This window comes from Oncorhynchus keta, chromosome 28 (assembly GCF_023373465.1).
Source record: "Oncorhynchus keta strain PuntledgeMale-10-30-2019 chromosome 28, Oket_V2, whole genome shotgun sequence".
In the NCBI taxonomy this organism is placed as follows: Eukaryota; Metazoa; Chordata; class Actinopteri; order Salmoniformes; family Salmonidae; genus Oncorhynchus; species Oncorhynchus keta.
This window is the reverse complement of record NC_068448.1, coordinates 21,291,220-21,311,590: the sequence shown is the minus strand read 5'-3', so window position 1 is coordinate 21,311,590 and position 20,371 is coordinate 21,291,220. Positions and strand designations below refer to the sequence as shown.

General features: G+C 41.0%; 1 protein-coding gene across 3 annotated transcripts; it reads right to left on the bottom strand.

Annotated features, from left to right (window-relative positions):
• Window positions 1-1,753: 1,753 nt before the first annotated feature.
• LOC118360805 (ras-related protein Rap-1A-like) lies at window positions 1,754-20,118 on the bottom strand. 3 transcript variants are annotated; one of them, XM_035740235.1, is made up of 10 exons: window positions 19,937-20,118; window positions 14,032-14,190; window positions 10,838-10,946; window positions 9,088-9,176; window positions 8,896-8,964; window positions 8,755-8,811; window positions 8,109-8,249; window positions 3,794-3,937; window positions 3,484-3,602; window positions 1,754-2,504 (listed from the first exon to the last, which is right to left on the bottom strand). In XM_035740235.1, exons 4-9 carry the CDS (start codon window positions 9,142-9,144, stop codon window positions 3,513-3,515), a joined length of 558 nt encoding a protein of 185 aa, XP_035596128.1. In that variant the 5' UTR covers window positions 9,145-9,176; window positions 10,838-10,946; window positions 14,032-14,190; window positions 19,937-20,118; the 3' UTR covers window positions 1,754-2,504; window positions 3,484-3,512. The 3 variants fall into 3 exon arrangements, with proteins under 3 accessions (XP_035596128.1, XP_035596129.1, XP_035596130.1); XM_035740236.2 differs by lacking the exon at window positions 14,032-14,190 and having other exon boundaries at window positions 19,937-20,102; XM_035740237.2 differs by lacking the exons at window positions 14,032-14,190; window positions 19,937-20,118 and adding an exon at window positions 13,782-13,925.
• Window positions 20,119-20,371: the final 253 nt, after the last annotated feature.

The window sequence follows — 20,371 nt, the reverse complement described above, 5'->3', positions numbered from 1 at the left end:
AATTTGTTTTTGCTCTATGCAGCCGACAGGGAGAGCGGTTTATAACACAGGCCTATAGTATAATTTGACAGGCGAACAGACAGTTGATCTTTCACAACGAAGTGTGTAGGCTGCCACTGCAAGTAGTAGTTTACATTTTTCCCAGTAGAAAATGTTTTAGAATTCGCGGGCAGTGCAGTATATTTAGGTTTGGGAAAAAGTAAATGCAAAACATTATTGAATGCTGTTTACAGGTCCAAAACTATTTGTAAGTGTGTATTTTTTTCAGAGATAGATACAGAAAATGTATCTGCAACGCAAATATTCTGCAACCTCCAAAGACATTTGATCAAGTTTGCCATTACTATTTCCTAGGATGTCTCAGCCTAATTCCAATACTTCCAAATTATACAGAAAAGAAGGGCCTTATAGAGTACCACAGTATGAGTCAAAATACCTGTAAAACCTAGCGGTCAAACAGGGAAATGGTTCCAATCGTTTTTCCACAATTCATTTTTCCCATAGGGGATTTTAGAAACACTTCAAATAAGGGCTGTGTTTCATGTAGTTTTGTTAGCGGTGTAAATATCTCTAGGACAAGGTGCCTTTTTATCAATATATAATGGCCTGGATTTACCCCCACCCAAAATGAAATGCTAATTAGCTGCGTATGTGGCCATCATAAAGAACCACAAACGCCATGAATATCTGGAAGAGACTGCCAGACAAAGGTAAGAATCTCTGGATTAACTGTTAGTTAAATTTATTAATTAATACATTGGCAACATTTCTTTCAATTGACAATTCTGTGGACTGTTTTGTGCACGTTTCAAATTGACAATAGCTGTTAGCAAAGGTGTCAGCTAGAGATGAGATGCAGGAGCTTGTAGTTTTGCATGTCTATGTTGAAGCTAATTAGCATTTTCTAATCAGAGTAAATAGAGCAGAATATATGGATAAAAGTCACCTTGTTTGAGAGATTTACATGGTTATCAAAACATCACACCAGAGTAAGATATCACATAACACAGCCCTTATTTCAAGCATTTCTAAAAATCCCCTATGGGAAAAATGTATGGTGGAAAAACGATTGCAACCATTTCGGTTTGACTGCTAGGTTATGGGTATTATGACACCTGCATTGTGGGGCTCCATAATCACCATAAAAAGGTGAATAATGGGTGTTTTTCAGGTGGTTATAATGCTCATTCATACAGTTTTATAACAGGTCTGATCTTGCGCCAAGTTTATGAATCTCAATATTTGTGCGTGCGCAGTCTTCCAGAAATGACTCATGCATACATTTATAACTTATAAATGAGGTCCCTGGTCTCGTCTGCTCTCAAATGAAATTACATGTCCTCATTGTCCAAGACCGTGTATAAATGGATCCGAGACCAAGACACTGTAGTCCCGAGACCAGACTCTACAAACACTGAAAAACAATCCATTTCACACCACACACCTGTTTAAACCAGTGTTTCCCAAACTCAGTCCTGGGGACCCAAACATGTGCACGTTTTGTTTTTTGCCATAGCATTGCACAGCTGGCTGATTCAAATAATCAAAGCTTAATAATGAGTTGATTATTTGAATCAGCTATATAGTGCTAGGGCAAAAAACAAAACATGCACACCTTGGGGTCCCCATGACTGAGTTTGGGTAACACACTTGTACTTGTATTTTTTTATTGAGAGAGAGCATGTTCATTTCAGATTGACCTTTTGACTTAATTACTATTATGTAGAGGAATAAAAAAGACATTGACAAAATATAATGAAAATGTACTAAAATTTAATCATTCATAAAAGCTGGAAAATCTTTTGTGACAGGGTAACAAGAAGCAATATTAGAGTTGGTTTTTAGTACAATATATTTTCAGCCTCAAGACAAACAAATCAAGTCTCTTCATTTCCCCCATTCTATAAAATGTACATTTTCCACAGCTTCATTATGCAAAAAAGTAATCAGAATATATTATGGGAAATATGAAAGCCTTACAGCTTCCCATAAAACAAAGTCACTTAGGAAATATGTTATTTGATGAATAAAAGTACTTAAAAGTAGGAGAAAGAAAACAGATGGACATTGATGCATTACTGTAGACACAATTAGTGCAGAAGGGTATGGTAATGAAAAAGGCCAACATTTCCCATGATGTATTTTGCAAAAGTTTTGTCATTTGAAATGTGCCGAAGATCTGACAATATTTGCATTCAAAACAACATAATTCCCCAAATCCGCATGGTGGTCTCTTCTTTTAAATTGTAATTTCCAAAACAGGGGAAAGGCAAAACTCTTCATCACAAGGCTGACTCATTGACAAAAAAAAGAATAAAAAAAGAGGAAAAGGTCTGTAACCATTAAGAAGCAGAGAAGAGTATCCAAGAAGAATAATCCTCCATTATTAGAGTGGTGAGGAAGATAATTACTTGTCTGCCTTTGTCAAACTTCTCCAAATGTTGCTGAAAGGTCTTGGAATGCTGGCACCTTCCAAATGGGCAACAGTTGTGTAATTCAGTTTCCTACAGGTAATAGAGACACAGAGGAATGGTAGTCCAGAGGTGCTTTGATTTACACACCCATACGTATTTATTTGGACAGTGAAGCTAAAACGTTGAATTTCTGCTCCATACGACAGTATTTTGAATTTGAGAAAATGTTTTATGTGGCAACAATACAGAATGTCACCTTTAATTTGCAGGTTAGCATTTTGTGTCATGAAATTCACTTATAGTGTATTAAATATAGTCAAAAGTTTAGTATTTGGTCCCATATTGCTAACACGCAATGACTAAATCAAGCTTGTGACTTTACAAACTTGTCAGATGCATTTGCAGTTTGTTTTGGTTGTGTTTAAGATTATGTTGTGCCCAATAGAAATGAATGGTAAATAATGTATTGTCATCTTGAGTCAATGTAAATTAGAATGTTTCTGAACACTTCTACAGTAATATGGCTGCATTGCTAATGTGATTACATATCATCATGAACGATGAGTGAGAAAATTAAGAGACAAATATCATACCCCCCCAAAAAATGAGTCACAAGCTTGATGTAGTCATTGCGTGCTAGAAATATGGGCCCAAATACTAAACTTTTGACTAAATGTAATACACTAAGTGACTTTGTCCAAATACTTATGACACTTTCAAATGGGGGGACGAGAAACAAAGTGCATTAATTTCATAGCTGCAAAACAGATGAAAATACCCTCAAATAAACAGGTGACATTCTTTAATGTCGCCTAATAAAACATTTGACCTCAAATCCGAAATTCTGGAGTATAGAGCCATGTTAAAAGGTTTTAGCTTCACTGTCCAAATGAATACGTAGGGGAGAGTACACTCCATGTGAGAGCAATTGCACATGGAATGCGTGACTGTGAAGAACGTGGGTTATTCTGATAGAAAGCAAAAATATCAATGCAAGCACATACTCATGGGATTATGATCAAATTAGACTCAGTAAAAAAACATAATACATATAGGTTCAGGATCTCACCTGGCTCAGAGCTGCTGCAAGTAAGAACTTTAGAGCAGTGTGCAATTTGACTTCTTCTTTGCTTTCTTCTTTTCTATCGGCGTTTTCCTATTGATCTGTCTGACCAGGTCATAGAAAATCTAAATAGGAGCAAAGGAGCTGGTAGTTAGAGATGCATTAACTAACTCTGTCATAGGCTCCAGATAATCACACTTGTTAACTTGACAATAATTACTTTTTTTTTTGTTGTTGGTGCAATTCCTTTCAACTAAGAGATATAAAACACTTTAATTCAGTCTAGGTGACTGGAAGTGAAAGCAGTGGGACTTACCTCATTAACGTTGATCTTTGATTTAGCGGAGGACTCTAGAAAGGCACAGTTGTTCCACTGTCTGGCCAGGTTCTGTCCCTGCTCTTTGCCCACAACACGCTCATCCTCCAGGTCACACTTGTTGCCTACCAGGATCATGGGGACCTGATACAAAATAGTGAGAAATAGAGAGAAGATGTTGACAGTTCTTTACTCATTCTTTTCAAAACAAAAATATAAGCCATATCAGTCTCCATAATGTGACAATGAATCAATCATATACAAACTCTGCATGAGGCAGAAATAAGAGCATGGCTGAAACTGGCAAACATCAGCTATGACATTTCTATCTCAAAGCCACCATCTTCTCTGACATGCTCCCCCAATGTCTGTACAGGATTGCTTCTCACTGTCATTTAGGATAGCAACACTGAAACATGCATGAGAGCATTAGCTGTTCCGGACGACTGTGTGATCACGCTCTCCGAAGCCGACGTGAGTAAGACCTTTAAACAGGTCAACATACACAAGGCGTCGGGGCCAGATGGATTACCAGGACGTGTGCTCCAGGCATGTGCTGACCAACTGGTAGGTGTCTTTACTGACATTTTTAACATGTCCCTGATTGAGTCTAATACCAACATGTTTCAAGCAGACCACCATAGTCCCTGTGCCCAAGAACACAAAGGAAACCTGCCTAAATGACTACAGACCCGTAGCACTCATGTCCGTAGCCATGCAGTGCTTTGAAAGGCTGGTAATGGCTCACATCAACACCATTATCCCAGAAACACTAGACCCACTCCAATTTGCATACCGCCCGAACAGATCCACAGATGATGCAATCTCTGTTGCACTCCACACTGCCCTTTCCCACCTGGACAAAAGGAACACCTATGTGAGAATGCTATTCATTGACTACAGCTCAGCGTTCAACACCATAGTACCCTCAAAGCTCATCACTAAGCTAAGGATCCTGGGACTAAACACCTCCCTCTGCAAGGGTAGGTAGCAACACATCTGCCACGCTGATCCTCAACACTGGAGCCCCCCAGTGGTGCATGCTCAGTCCCCTCCTATACTCCTTGTTCACCCACGACTGCATGGCCAGGCACGACTCCAACACCATCATTAAGTTTGCAGATGACACAACAGCGGTAGGCCTGATCACCGACAGCGATGAGACAGCCTATAGGGAGGTCAGAGACCTGGCCGGGTGGTGCCAAAATAACAACCTATCCCTCAACATAAGCAAGACTAAGGAGATGATTGTGGACTACAGGAAAAGGAGAACCGAGCACGCCCCCATTCTCATCGATTGGGCTGTAGTGGAGCAGGTTGAAAGCTTCAAGGTCCTTGGTGTCCACTCAAACAGCAAACTAGAATGGTCCAAGCACACAAAGACAGTCGTGAAGAGGACACGACAAAGCCTATTCCCCCTCAGGAAACTAAAAAGATTTGGCATGGGTCCTGAGATCCTCAAAAGGTTCTACAGCTGCAACATCGAGAGAATCTTGACTGGTTGCATCACTGCCTGGTATGGCAATTGCTCGGCCTCCGACCGCAAGACACTACAGAGGGTAGGTTTTATTTATTTATTTCACCTTTATTTAACCAGGTAGGCAAGTCGAGAACAAGTTCTCATTTACAATTGCGACCTGGCCAAGATAAAGCAAAGCAGTTCGACACATACAACAACACAGAGTTACACATGGATTAAAACAAACATACCATCAATAATACAGTAGAAACAAGTCTACATACGATGTGAGCAAATGAGGTGAGATAAGGGAGGTAAAGGCAAAAAAAAGGCCATGGTGGCAAAGTAAATACAATATAGCAAGTAAAACACTGGAATGGTAGATTTGCAGTAGAGGTGTCAGAGGAAGGCCCTAAAAATTGTCAAAGACCCCAGCCACCCCAGTCATAGACTGTTCTCTCTACTACCGCATGACAAGCGGTACCAGAGTGCCAAGTCTAAGATAAAAAGGCTTCTCAACAGTTTTTACCCCAAAGCCATAAGACCCCTGAACAGGTAATCAAATGGCTACCCGGACTATTTGCACTGTGTGCCCCCCCCGAACCCATCTTTTATGCTGCTGCTACTCTCTGTTTATCATATATGCATAGTCCCTTTAACTATACATTCATGTACATACTACCTCAATTGTGCCGACCAACCAGTGCTCCCGCACATTGGCTAACCGGGCTGAATTGTGTCCCGCCACCCCCTCTTTTACGCTACTGCTACTCTCTGTTCATCATATATGCATAGTCACTTTAACCATATCTACATGTAAATACTACCTCAAAATCAGCCTGACTAACCGGTGTCTGTATGTAGCCTCGCTACTTTTATAGCCTCGCTACTGTTATTTTTCACTGTCTTTTTATTTCTTTACTTACCCATTGTTCACCTAATACCTTTTTTGCACTATTGGTTAGAGCCTGTAAGTAAGCATTTCACTGTAAGATCTACACCTATTGTATTCGGAGCACGTGACAAATAAACTTTGATTTGATTGTGAGGTAACTACAATGTTGATCCATCCTCAGTTCTCTCCTATCTCAACAATTAAAATCTGTAACTGTTTTAAAGTCCCCATTGACCTCAGTGAAATCCCTAAGCAGTTTCCTTCTTCTCCGGCAACTGAGTGAGGAAGGACGCCTGTAACTTTATAGTGACTTGGTGAATTGATACACCATCCAAAGTGTAATTAATAACGTCAACACGCTCAAAGGGATATTCAATGTCTGCTTTCTTTACTTGTACCCATCTGCCAATAGGCGCCTTTCTTTGCGAGGCATTGGAAAACATCCCATGTCTTTGTGGTTGAATCTGTCATTTGAAATGCACTGCTCGAATGAGGGACATTACACATAATTATGTGTGGGATACAGAGATGAGATAGTCATTCAAAAATCATGTTAAACACTTATTGCACACATGATCCATGCAACTTGTGACTTGTTAAGCAAATTAATTTTTTCCCCCAAATTTATTTTAATGTTTAGGCTTGCGTTTGGGTTCAATCCCCGGGACCACCCATACGTAGAATGTATGCACACATGACTGTAAGTCGCTTTGGATAAAAGCGTCTGCTAAATGGCATATATTATATATATTATTATTATTATATTATATAACAAAGAGCTTGCTTATTCACTTAAGACATTTCAGATTTTACATTAATTTGTAAACATTTCTAAAAACATAATTCCACTTTGACATTATGGGGTATTGTGTGTAGGCCAGTGACACAATCTCAATTTAATTCATTTTAAATTCAGGCTGTAACAACAAAATGTGTGGAAAAAGTAAATGTGTGAATAATTTATGAAGGCACTTTAGAACATAACTGCATACAAATCATAGTGATCGTAACAGCTGTAATAAACACATTGACAACAAGGCCTAAGTGTTGGAAGCACATCAACGACAGTGACGGAGGCCTGAATAGCAACAATACTCACATCCTCCCAGACTGACTACACCGAGGAGGAGAAGGGAGAGGCAGGACTTGCAGAGCTTTCTGCGTCACAAATAGAACTGACTTCTATTACGTGGTTATACCCGCGTTGCAAAATAAATGTAGAATTCTATATTATTAAATTATTGCACCCACACTGCTCGAGCGCGCTAACGAGCATCTGCGTTGCCAAGGGCTAAAATCGAAATCAGTTCTATTTGTGACACAGATCGCGCTGTGAGTCCTGCATCTCCCATCTTCTCATTGGTTTCTAGAAGCAGGTACCCACATGCCATCTCCTCATTGGTTATACCCACGTGGGTGACTGAAAGACGAACGAGGTTAGTGGCGGTAATGCAGCTAATTTATGAAAGTTGCCAATCACAATATAAAGTCAAGAGAAGAAAAAGGCTGGAAGGAGGAGAGATGACTAGAAACAATTCAGTTGACTGTTTTATGGGTGGATTAATTGTCGGAGTAGAGGACCTTGTGCATTTCAGGTAAAATAACAACTCAATGTTTATATCCCAGGACAAATTAGCTAGCAACAGCAAGCTCGCTAAATAGGACAAATTAGCTAGCAAATGCAAGCGAGCTAGCTAAATTGCCATAAATGTTTAATGCTTTTTGACCTGTCGCCAAATTAATGTAATTGGTTCAGAGCTTGTTTTGATATTTTAACCTGCGTGTCGTGATCGCGTTTGGTGTGGGGGGACAATATACATTTATGCACAATGGAGCACGAGTGCAGCCGGTTTGGGTCACGTGTCAGTGTCAACGACAGTGACTGAGCCCTGAATAGTTACAATACTCACATCCTCAGTGTCAACGACAGTGGCCGAGTCCTGAATAACTACAATACTCACATCCTCAGTGTCCTTTACTCTCAGGATCTGTTCCCTCAGGTCCTGTAGGTCGTTAAACGTGGACTGTGCAGTGATGGAGTATACAAGAGCGAAGCCTTGACCGTTCTTCATGTACAGGTCCCTCATTGCTGTGAACTGCTCCTGTAAAACAGCAGACGAAAGACTCCATGACATACTGGTCATATTTACTGCCGTCATACAATCTGTTACCACGGCTAACGTTTACTGCAGTCATACAATCTGTTACCACGGCTAACGTTTACTGCAGTCATACAATCTGTTACCACGGCTAACGTTTACTGCAGTCATACAATCTGTTACCACGGCTAACGTTTACTGCAGTCATACAATCTGTTACCACGGCTAACGTTTACTGCAGTCATACAATCTGTTACCACGGCTAACGTTTACTGCAGTCATACAATCTGTTACCACGGCTAACGTTTACTGCAGTCATACAATCTGTTACCACGGCTAACGTTTACTGCAGTCATGCAATCTGTTACCACGGCTAACGTTTACTGCAGTCATACAATCTGTTACCACGGCTAACGTTTACTGCCGTCATACAATCTGTTACCACGGCTAACGTTTACTGCCGTCATACAATCTGTTACCACGGCTAACATGGACATGTTCTACTTACTGTTCCAGCTGTGTCAAGGATTTCAAGCATGCATTGCTGCCCGTCCACTTCAACTTGCTGTGGGAGAGGGAGTAAAGTTTAGTACCATTTTGACACTTGAGTGGTGGCAATGGAGCTCTTAGTAACTTTAGGGCAGCATACCTTTCTGTATGAGTCTTCTATTGTGGGGTCATATTTTTCCACAAAAATACCTTGTACAAATTGGACTGTCTGGAAGAGAATAAGCAAGGAAAGAAGAACATAATAGTGATATCAATTCTCAAAAGCAAATGCCCACTCAAATCACTTACGCCCAGAATGCCTTAATAGAAACCGAGGCAAGGCACTACTCACCAGTGCAGATTTGCCGACACCTCCGGAGCCTAACACCACTAGCTTGTATTCACGCATGGTGGGGTTACTTTACTAGACAGCAGAAAGGTCTGCAAGAGGAGAGACAAGAGAGAGAGCATTGGTTAGGCCTACTTACGTCACTATTTATATAAATTAAACACATTGCCAGCCACAGATGAGAACCCAATAATGTCTTTCATCAGATCTAGAAGTAACATTTGGCAGTTGTTCATTCCCCTCAGCTTGCCCATTATCTAACTACTCATACATAGCTCAGCCGGAACATAACGGTCTGCTTGTGGTATCCCTTTGACAACACATATTCAGGAACTGAAACTCCTCTCCCTCTGGCAAAAAAAGAATCCCTCCATCCTACCCACTACCCAAGGACATCAGCTGACATGACGAGGCCATGTTCCCTTTTCAAAAGAAGGAAATAAATAGACAAGAGCAAAAATAACCCAGAGATTTGTTCCACCCTCGGGATTATGCACTACGTCTTTAACACTTGAGTAAGTGACAGTGAGCTGATGCTAATTGTCACACAGCTCAGTCTCTATGGAGTTGGTGGGTAATAGCCGCAGTACCACAAATAGCTTAATCTCATTAGCATGCTTAGGAGCAGGCTGTGTGGGGCGAGGAGTCGCCAACCATCAGCTTGGCACAGTGATAAGTAGCGCTTGTAAAATTAGCACAACATTATAAAACTCTTAAAACAGTCAGGCATGTATGACTTGATATTCTTGGAGCCAGCCATGTAAATGTGAGGCACCTGCCAAGAGATACACTCCCCCCCAGAATATTATCCCCACAAAACCTATTTTGGTTTCGTCTGCATTGTGCTTATTCCATTGGGGACCATATTGGAAACAACGTGTTTAACGTGCATATTTTCCACCAATAAATCAACATGTCTTCTGTCAAATAGGGATAACCACCATGGCAAAAGCTACTCCATGAGAAAATGTTGGTTTTATGTGCAGAGAAACAATCCTAACCCCCTACACAAATCTAACAAATTGCAAAGGACAGCAGCACCACAAGCCTACAATGTACAGATGGGCAGTATGAGGGATGTTACAAAGGTCCATTCAATCCTCAGGCCATTGCAATACACCCCCCTCTGTGAAAATGTTGTGCATATAGAAAACAGAAAAGAGATTAGAGTAAGAGAATGACCACTGATGTAAAATAATGACCAGACCAAGAAAGGCAGTGTGTGTTTGATTCCGATATCAGCTCCAATCTCGAAGCATACTTAGAACCCACAGACACAGTAAGAATGCTAAACAAAGTGCCAGCCAAAAACGCTTCAAAATGGCATTTCATTTATATCTGACGTGGCCACAGCCTTTAGTAGCCTCTTTCAGATTAGAGATAACACATCTGGAGTAGCACTTAAGCAAATAAATGCTTGTAGAACTTCACATGGTCAATCCCAATCTTAGAATTCCTGCAAAGCACAGTTGATATGGAGAGTGTTTCCATGTTGACAGGATGTTGGCACATCTACCATGCCCACTGGCAGTGAGAACACTAGCCTCTTGAAATCTTGCAAGTCATTGAGGGTTCAGATCCAGTTAACACAGTAGACAGCGGTTAACTGGACTGAAAACCTGTAGCTAGACAACTTTTTGTTGTTCTTTTTACTAACGCTATGCGAGTTGATCATTCCCAAGCAGCATATAGCATAGTATCTGCACAAACTAATTTTCCAGCAAAAACACCCACTTTTAAGGACATAACCTACCGTGTACAAGGCTGGAAACGACAACTCCCCACTACATCTGGTGAGGGAAGGCTAGCAGTTCCCAGGACACACAGGTGTGGAGGCTGTGGTGGGAGCCAAAGGATTTAGGCTATGCCAGAGAATCCCCACAAAGATAGGAAAAAGACAGAAGAAATATATAAGTTGCAGTTCACTTTTTGAAAATAATCTTAGGCCTGCACTTTGAGGGAGTGGGAAACATTTTGTCAAACGGTAGGCATACATTACTAATCACCATCAATATGGTCTCAAAATACTCACTTAACTTGAAAAAGGCCTAAATGATAAGAAAACCAGACCATTGTTAGGACTACAAAAGAAACTCATGCAGAATGTGCCAATGAAAGGGCAACATAAGGTTATCTGTGTTTACTCAGATTTCTGTTCAAAATTGAGCTGCAATTTACTGCATAAAAGCTGACTTTGCTTATCAGTCAGACAGCCAAATCATTCCTGTCTTCTTTCAGACTTCTGAGTGAGAGCGAGTTTCTGGCAGATTATAAAACATTTTCCACTTTAAACATGTTAGAGTTCTCTAAATTGAGAGACAATTATTTTATCTATGGATAACATCTTTTCAACAATCTTAACTGCATACAAAGGGGCACCTGATGGGAATGTGGTTAATTATTTGCTTTTATTGCGCATGGATGTTCTCCTGAATGGCATGTCATGCATCAAATCATAATTCTCAAAAGACAACACTAGCCACCCTTGCTATTTACATACACTACTTTGCCAGAAAGTATGTGGACACATGCTCGTCGAACATCTCATTCCAAAATCATAGGCATTAATATGGTGTTTATCCCTCCCTTTGCTGCTCCAACAGCTTCCACTCTTCTGGGAAGGCTTTCCACTAGATGTTGGAACATTGCTGCAGGGACTTTCTTCCATTCAGCCAAGAGCATTAGGGAGGTCGGGCACTGATGTTGGGCCAGTCAGCATTTCAATTCACCCCAAAGGTGTTCAATGGGGTTGAGGTCAGCGCTCGGTGCAGGCCAGTCAAGTTCTTCCAGAACAATCTCTTCAAACCATTTCTGTATGGACCTCGCTTTGTGCACAGGGGCATAGTCATGCTGAAACAGGAAAGGGCCTTCCACAAACTGTTGCCATAAAGTTGGAAGCACAGAATCATCCATAATACCATTGAATGCTGTAGCATTGAGATTCCCCTTCACTGGAACTAAGAGGCCTAAACCATGAAAAACAGACCCAGGCCATTATTCCTCCTCCACCGAACTTTACAGTTGGCACTAGGCATTGTGGCAGCGAGCGTTCTCCCAGATTTGTCCGTTGGACGACCAGAGGGTGAATCATCACTCCAGAGAACACGTTTCCACTGATCCAGAGTCAAATGGCGGCGAGGTTCACACCATTCCAGCCGACGGTTGGCATTGCGCATGGTGATCTTTCCACTTGACAATAACAGCACATACAGTTAACCAGGGCAGCTCTAGCAGGCAGAAATTTGACGAACTGACTTGTTGGAAAGGTGGCATCCTATGACGGTGCCACGTTGAAAGTCACTGAGCTTAAGTTGTCCTTATGTTAGGCTATGATCTGGCTATACAATAGGGCCGTGGTCTACACTAGTTAATTTAGCAGACAAGATTTGCTTCGAATTCCATGGCATTATTTTATAGTATGAAGAATAGAACAACTGAATAAAATAAAAAGGATATTTTCTTCAAACGATTTGAGGGAGTGCGCACATGCGGCTATACTGTGTTGAGCGGTTAACAAAGAAACAGGTATTCCTATATGCTTCATTTAGAGTATGCCCTTAACCAACAGTGCAGTCCAAGAAAGAGTTAAGAAAATATTTACCAAATAAACTAAAGTAAAAAATGATGAAATAACAATAACGAGGCTATATACAGGGGGAACTGGTACCGAGTCAATGTGCGGGGGTACAGGTTAGTCGATGTAATAACGGTCCACATTTACTTGGTCAGCCAACCATATGAGTAGGCCTAAAATACAAAAGCCTAAGTCAATCTACTATCCCCCATAGTTCAAAAGTTGACCTATTCTGTTGGAGAAAGAAATATTCCAAACAGACCACTAGCATCAAAAAAACTGTTTTAATGCAATGAGCCTGACGCAACTAATCAGAACATCTAGCTTAAAATGGTGATAAACTATTAGGCTATTGCATCACATTAAGAGGGCAGCAATGCGCACATAGCAGTAGGCTATAAGCACAAATGTCCATTAGCATGAACACACCATTAGCAAAAGTGACCGCAATTGCAATTATGCATGTATTGCTTTTATTGTAAAGGTACATTTATATGGTGAAAATTATCTTCTCCAAACTTGAAACTCAGGCACTGCACATGTATGCCAGTTAGGGTCTATACCCGTTGTAAAGCAGATTATGTGCTACATTTTAAGAAGTTATTTGGCAACTTTAGTTGTGATACAAATCTTAACAAAACATATAAGCCTATGGGCTAGGCTACATGAGGTGTGCGACTATGATTATTTTTAAAGTCACAAAAAACACCAAAAAAAGGCATGTGCTATTTCTTGCCTTAAACTAGCCATAATTCACAAGTGAAAGGCTAATATTGTCACCCATCAGACTATTCTTGACTTAATCTCATCTTTACATATATTAATAATATGTGTGAAATTTGTTTGGATTTATAATGGACCATTATCATGCATTTGTCTAAACAGGGACAATAGAGTGCTGAGTACCAGGCAGTTAGCAAGTTTGGTAGGCTACTAATGACCATCAGCAGCATCAGAGTTGGAGAAGCCTAATTACCTTGACAAAACAGACACGTGGTAATTTGATTGCCATCATTACCCATGACCACCGGTGTGGCAGTAATACGGTCACCGTAACAGCCCTATCCATTAGTGGGAATTACAGGTTAGGTACTGTTTGGTGTAGCCCAACATTTTTACCAACCTTTACTTGGCGATACTAGCTTTGTTCTCGATTTTTGCCAAAGATGCATCTTCTAAAATGTCAGTGTCCAGTTGCAGGTGGTGCATTTGAATTTTAAAAAGGCTTTGTTACTAAAACAAAGAAATGTTTTGCTCCATTAAGTAATCAAACAATGTGTACGTCGCCATCTTCTCCATTGAATTTTTCCCCCCCTCATTGATTGAGACAGGTGGTTCCACCCCAAAGTGCAGCATGTCATGATGACACTCACCTGTCTCGATCAATGCACTCTCCACGGAATCGGAAGAAAGCGGATGTTTCTGGTTTTCAGGGATACAGTATTTTCAACCCAACTTCAGTTTCCCATAAAAAAACAGAAGTAGGGACTCCGCTCAGGGATCCTTCTATGCCTGCTACGTTTGATCATAACCTATGAGAGAAGATTTGAAATAGACAAGATAGCGGCATACACATTGTTGGATTACTTTCATGTTGCAAAACAATTATTGTATACTGAACAAAAATATAAACAAGTCACGTTTCATGAGTTGAAAGAAAATATCACAGAAATGTTCCATATGTAAAAAATGTATTTCTCAATTTTTTCACATCCCTGTTAGCGAGTATTTCTCCTTTGCCAAGATAATCCATCCACCTGACAGATGTGCCTTATCAAGAAGCTGATTAAACAACAATCATTGTACAGCTGCACATTGTGCTGGGGACAATAAAAGGCCACTCAAATGTGCAGTTGTCATAAAAAAATGTGACACTTCTCAAGTTGAGGGAGTGCACAATTGGCATGCTGACTGCAGGAATGTCCACCAGAGCGGTTGCAAAATAATTGAATGTTAATTTCTCTACCATAACCCACCTCTGTCATTTTAGAGAATCTGGCAGTACGTTGAACCGGCCTCACAACCGCAGACCACATTTAACCATGCCAGCCCAGGACCTCAACATCCGGCTTCTTCACCTGCGGAATGGTCTGGCACCAGCCACCCAGACAGCTGATAAAACGGTGGATTTGCACAACCAAAGAATTTCTGCATAAACTGCCAAACGTCTCAGGGAATCTCATCTGCGTGCTTGTCATCCTCACCAGGGTCTTGACCTGACTGCAGTTCAGCATCATAACAGACTTCAGTGGGCAAATGCTAACCGTCGCTGGCCACTGGCATGCTGGAGAAGTGTGCTCGTCACAGATTAATCCCAGTTTCAACTGTAGTGGGCAGAAGACAGTATGTGTTGGCGAGCGGTTTGCTGATGTCAATGTTGTGAACAGAGTACCCCATGGTGGCGTTGGGGTTATGGTATGGGCAGGCATAAACTATGGGCGATGAACACAATTGCATTTTTATCAGTGTCAGTTTGAATGCACAGAGATACCATGACTAGATCCTGAGGCTCATTATCATACACATTCATCCGCAACAATGACCTCATGTTTCAGCACGACAATGCACAACCCCATGATCTGAACAATTCCTGGGAGCTGAAAATGTACCAGTTCTAACCAGACAGGTCAACCATTGAGCAGGGTTGGGATGCTCTGGATCGTCATGTACGACTGCGTGTTCCAGTTCCCGCCAATATCCAGCAACTTCACACAGCCATTGAAGAGGAGTGGGACAACATTCCACAGGCCAAAATCAGCCTGATCAACTCTATGCGAAGGAGATGTGTCGTGCTGCATGAGGAATATGGTGGTCACACCAGATACTGACTGGTTTTCTGATCCACACCCCTATCTTTTTTTCTAAAGGTCTCTGTGACTAACAGATGCATATCTGTATTCCCAGCCATGTGAAAGCCATAGATTAGAGCCTAATGAATTCATTTCAATTGACTGATTTACTAGTGATGCACAAATATGACATTTTTGGCCGATACTGATATCCAATATTTTCCTTGCAAAAAACCCTGATACCGATAACCGATTTAAAAAAATGTTGCAGCCTTTAAAACATGTTTTTTTACCTTTATTTAACCAGGCAAGTCAGTTAAGAACAAATTCTTATTTTCAATGACGGCCTAGGAACAGGGCCGTGTTCAGGGGCAGAACGACAGATTTGTACCTTGTCAGCTCTGGGTTTGAACTTGCAACCTTCTGGTTACTAGTCCAACGCTCTAACCACTAGGCTACGTTGCTGCCGCCTACGCCTTAAGCATTCTAGTACAGTTAAATAGTTACACGGGCGCAGCGGTCTAAGCCACTGCATCTCAGTGCAAGAGTCAGTCACTGGTTCAAATCCAGGCTGTATCATATCCGGCAGTGATTGGGAGTCCCATAGGGCGGCGCACAATACGCCCAGCGTTGTCCTTGTTTGGCCGGGGTAGGCCGTCATTGTAAATAAGTATTTGTTCTTAACTGACTTGCCTAGTTAAATAAATGGTTATACACACACACAGACCATAAAGTTATTTTGTTCGCATTTACGTATGTCCGTCCCTATTACCAGTAAAACATCATCAAAACCTATTTCTTTCACTTACTTGCTGCGCTGTTTTGTTGTTCATTTGTTCAGTGGTCTCATTCTCAACCAGGATTTCTATGGAACACCGCCTGGGTCTTTGCGTGTCAACAAATATACTATTTAGCGTGTCAAATAAGCTTGTTGACCAACCAGGACCTGAATATGACTGCACGTTACATAATAATTTAACGCGTTCATACATTTCTTTACGTAGTTATTACACATTGATTACGCTTTCACTCGTATTTCATACGTCACAACGATTCGCCAATACGTATGCTATGATGCTCGTAAAGTGCTACAGTGCTGGTCATACAAAAAAAGCTAGCTAGCTCATGGATTTAAACAATGTCGTTTTGTATGTTTTTGGGGAAGAACAATCTGTTAGCTAGCTAACTATATAGCTAGGTGTCATCTAAAATAACGCTAATTTACAAAAGACTATTCTTATTTGATTAATGGTGGTTGGACCATCTATGTGAAGCTAGTTTTACAATAAGGATTAGCCACAATAGTGGACTTGAAAATAAAAGTCTGGCATAATTCTATTCGTATTCATTTGCATCACTGTCAATGACATTCTTTTATTTTGAAGGCAAACCGCAAATTCCACTATTGTGCCTAATCCTTATTGTGGCTAGCTTCACAACACATAACCCGGTCCGGTCGAGCCTCACTAGCCAGATGAAGCTAGCTGGCTGCTTATAACGTTAGCTTTGTCCAACAGGGTTAAGTAGCTGGCTAGCTATTTATTTTTATGAACTGAAGTTCAAGTTCAATAGGCGAACAACACGTGGCAAACAAGCTAATACTTTCTCACAAGGATTCCTAAATCATTGCTAAGAATAATGAAAATGACTGCATTTTTTATTGACAATTGTTTTCAGGCTGGTTGTATTGGTACTAGGTACCAAGCCAAAACTAGATAACCCAGAAGTTACGGTCGAACAAATGATGCGTTATTACCAACGCGGTATTGTAAACATAATTTGTGGCTGGTGTTTGCTAACTTTTTTGTTCAGCTTTGACATGGCTACTGTATAATTTGAGACACGCAAAGACCCAAACGGAGTTCCATAGTATGTGTGTCGTGAAGCTCATAGCAGTGACGCTATTACTGTGTAACTCCGTTAGGGCAACATCGGAAAAATAGCGCACTTGGTAGTGTTAACCGGTGCTCGAATTGTCGGCGAAAGCCAACATCACCCACGACAGAGAACGGTTGATTACCAAGGGCAATCAATTCCATTATCTTGGTTTTAATGGATTTCGCATTTGAGTTGTCTCGGTGAAATTGTGTTACTCTTTCAAATGACTGCTTGACGGCTCGATCCACACAGCGGACACTGTGAGCTAATTTAGGAATGCTGTGTTGCACGTATAGCGCAAAATTTTACGTATTTTTTGTGAACAAATGTTAAGTTTAGTAGCAGCATGTGAAAATTGTGGAAATCTGTTGCAGCTCAAGTCAACTACTAAATCCACAATGCAATGCTCCCTGGGCTGGCTGGCTAGCTAAGTAGCAAACGTAACTACACACAATAATACCAGTTAATATCCGCATATGAAGTAGCTGGCTTCGCTGTTGAATCGCCTAAACAAACTGCACTATCAATTTAGGAGTCTCTCTCACCCAGAGTGCAAGAGTACGTTGTTATGGCAACAACGGTCCGTTCCCACAGATACACACTGTTTAGATTGAGCACATCTAAGCGAAGTATATACATTGTCCTGACGATATAGGTGGATGGGTGTATTCTAGACAAGTATGCCAATACCATTTATTAGCTGATTTGGTGATCTGAAAAGCAGGTAATTGTTTAAAAAGCGTTATTAAAATGTGATAGTGTGTTATCCCCTATCTCCAGTGACGAGAACTAGCCTAAAGGCCGACAGATAGTCATATTTATGGTTCGTACCTAACAACAATTCTCCATTCAGGCTGCTAAGGCGTCAATTTCGTCCTTAAGTATATTTAATGGCGAGAATGAGAGGAAATAGGAAAATATGCATACTTTCTTTTTGAAACAATTTTCCACTGCCATGCTAGTGGTTAATGTTACTGATGTTGCGCCTTGCATTCAGCCAGGGGTAAACAGACTGCTGCAACCTGATTGGCTGAACGCAATATCCAGGACTAGCATTCCTAGGCATTAGCCACTTTTGCATGGTGGTGGAAAATGGTGTTTCATAAAGAGCACAAATTGTTCCTGTTTTTTTTTCACCTTCTCACCATTAACTACAGTTAAGGAGGAAATTGAGAACCATGTATTTTGTATTTTGAATAAAATATAAAACGACAATTTTACTGAGTTACAGTTTATAGAAGGAAATCAGTTAATTGAAATAATTCATTATGTCCTATTCTATGGATTTCACATGATTGGGCAGGGGCGCAGCCATGGGAGGGCAGGGGCCCACCCAGGGGCCCACCCACTGGAGAGCCAGGCCCTGCCAATCAGAATTAGTTTTCCCTACAAAAAGGGCTTTATTACAGGCAGAAATACTCCTCAGTTTAATCAGCTGTCCGGCTGGCCTCAAGATGATCCCGCAGGTGAAGAAGCCAGATGTGGAGGTCCTGGGCTGGCTTGCTTACACTGGGTCTGCAGTTGTGAGGCCGGTTGGTCGCACTGCCAAATTATCTAAAACGAAGTTGGAGGTGGCTTCTGGCAAGAGCTCTGGTGGACATTCCTGCAATCAGCATTCCAATTGCACGCTCCCTCAAAACTTGAGACATCATTGGAATTGTGTTGTGTGACAAAACTGCACATTTTAGAGTGGCCTTTTATTGTCCCCAGCACAAGCTGCAACTGTGTAATGATCATGCTGTTTGATATGCCACACCTGTCAGATGGATGGATTATCTTGGAAAAGGAGAAATGCTCACTAACCAATTTGGGCACAACATTTGAGAGAGCTTTTTGTGCATATGAAACATTTCTGGGATATTTTATTTCAGCTCAAAAAACATGGATCAAACACTTTACATGTGTTTATATTTTTGTTAAGAATATATATGACAAGTTCCTACAAGATTTCAAACAGACCACTTACAAGTTAAATCATGGAGATAATGTTTTTACCCACTGAACATAGGCTTTCATCAAATTGATTGTATTTCTGGGGTGGATTATTCCTTTACTTGGTAGGAAATTCTATGTATCACACCAAAGAGTACCTAACCTGTAACTCCCAGTTTTGGATACCAAAAATCGTTGGTTAAATCGCATTATCTGGTGTAACAATCTGTATCCAACTTAGCCAGCCAAGTTACTATTTAGTTAGCTGTCGAAGTTGCCTTCCTAGCTATTTAGCTAAGCTAACCCCTACGTTTACCACCCTGGGCCGATTTAAAGTTACAGCTAGCTAACAGTCCACGATCTGGGTGAGCCAACCACGTAGTGGCTAATTTGTTAAATGGTATGTTCATCAATTGCCAAATAGCTAGTAAACTAAGACGAATTAGCTACAACCAACTCCCTTCGGCTTGTTATGCTAGCTGTTGTAACTAACTGCTTTAGCTCGCTAACGTTAGCCTCCCTTCCACCCGGCCTAGACTTTTGCTGTAACTAGCGAGCAACTACCATAGTTAGCTGTCCTACTTTGCCATCTGACACATTTCTAACATTTTCACCGATCTATATTGGCGTATTGATTAGCCCAAAACGGTTGTTATGGCCTGATATAATCGTTACTCACCGTGTTTTGGTCTCCCCGCTGCCTCACTGGAGTTGCTGACTTCAATGAATCTAGGTCGAAAATATACTTCAACCAAGACTTCAATGAACCTCGTTCGGCACTGCAAACGTCACTCCCTAACAAACGTCACTCCCTAGCTAACCTCTCAAACCATAAATGGCAACGGACGGTGCACGCTACTGTAGTTTCAAGGCGACCTGGGTATTCACAATGTTGTAGTCCAGGCATAAAACCATATGGATCATCTGAGTATTTTGGCGACCATGCACACACTGAGTGCAAATACTATTAAATAAGAGATTACAAATTTGTTGCCATGGTCTCCACATTATAAACTGAGGACTGTGACAAAAACTATACAACAAAGTAATAAATAGCCTATAGTTATCAAGTAGGTCTACTGCCATACGAATTGTGTTTGGATAATGTCGGCAA

Excerpts from the sequence above, each read along its gene's own strand:
- LOC118360805 (XM_035740235.1), bottom strand. The coding sequence starts at position 9,144 with ATGCGTGAATACAAGCTAGTGGTGTTAGGCTCCGGAGGTGTCGGCAAA. Across the intron at positions 8,812-8,895 it reads TAGAAGACTCATACAGAAAG|CAAGTTGAAGTGGACGGGCA; the intron begins GTATGCTGCCCT and ends CCTCTCCCACAG. Across the intron at positions 3,603-3,793 it reads CAAAGATCAACGTTAATGAG|ATTTTCTATGACCTGGTCAG; the intron begins GTAAGTCCCACT and ends GCTCCTATTTAG.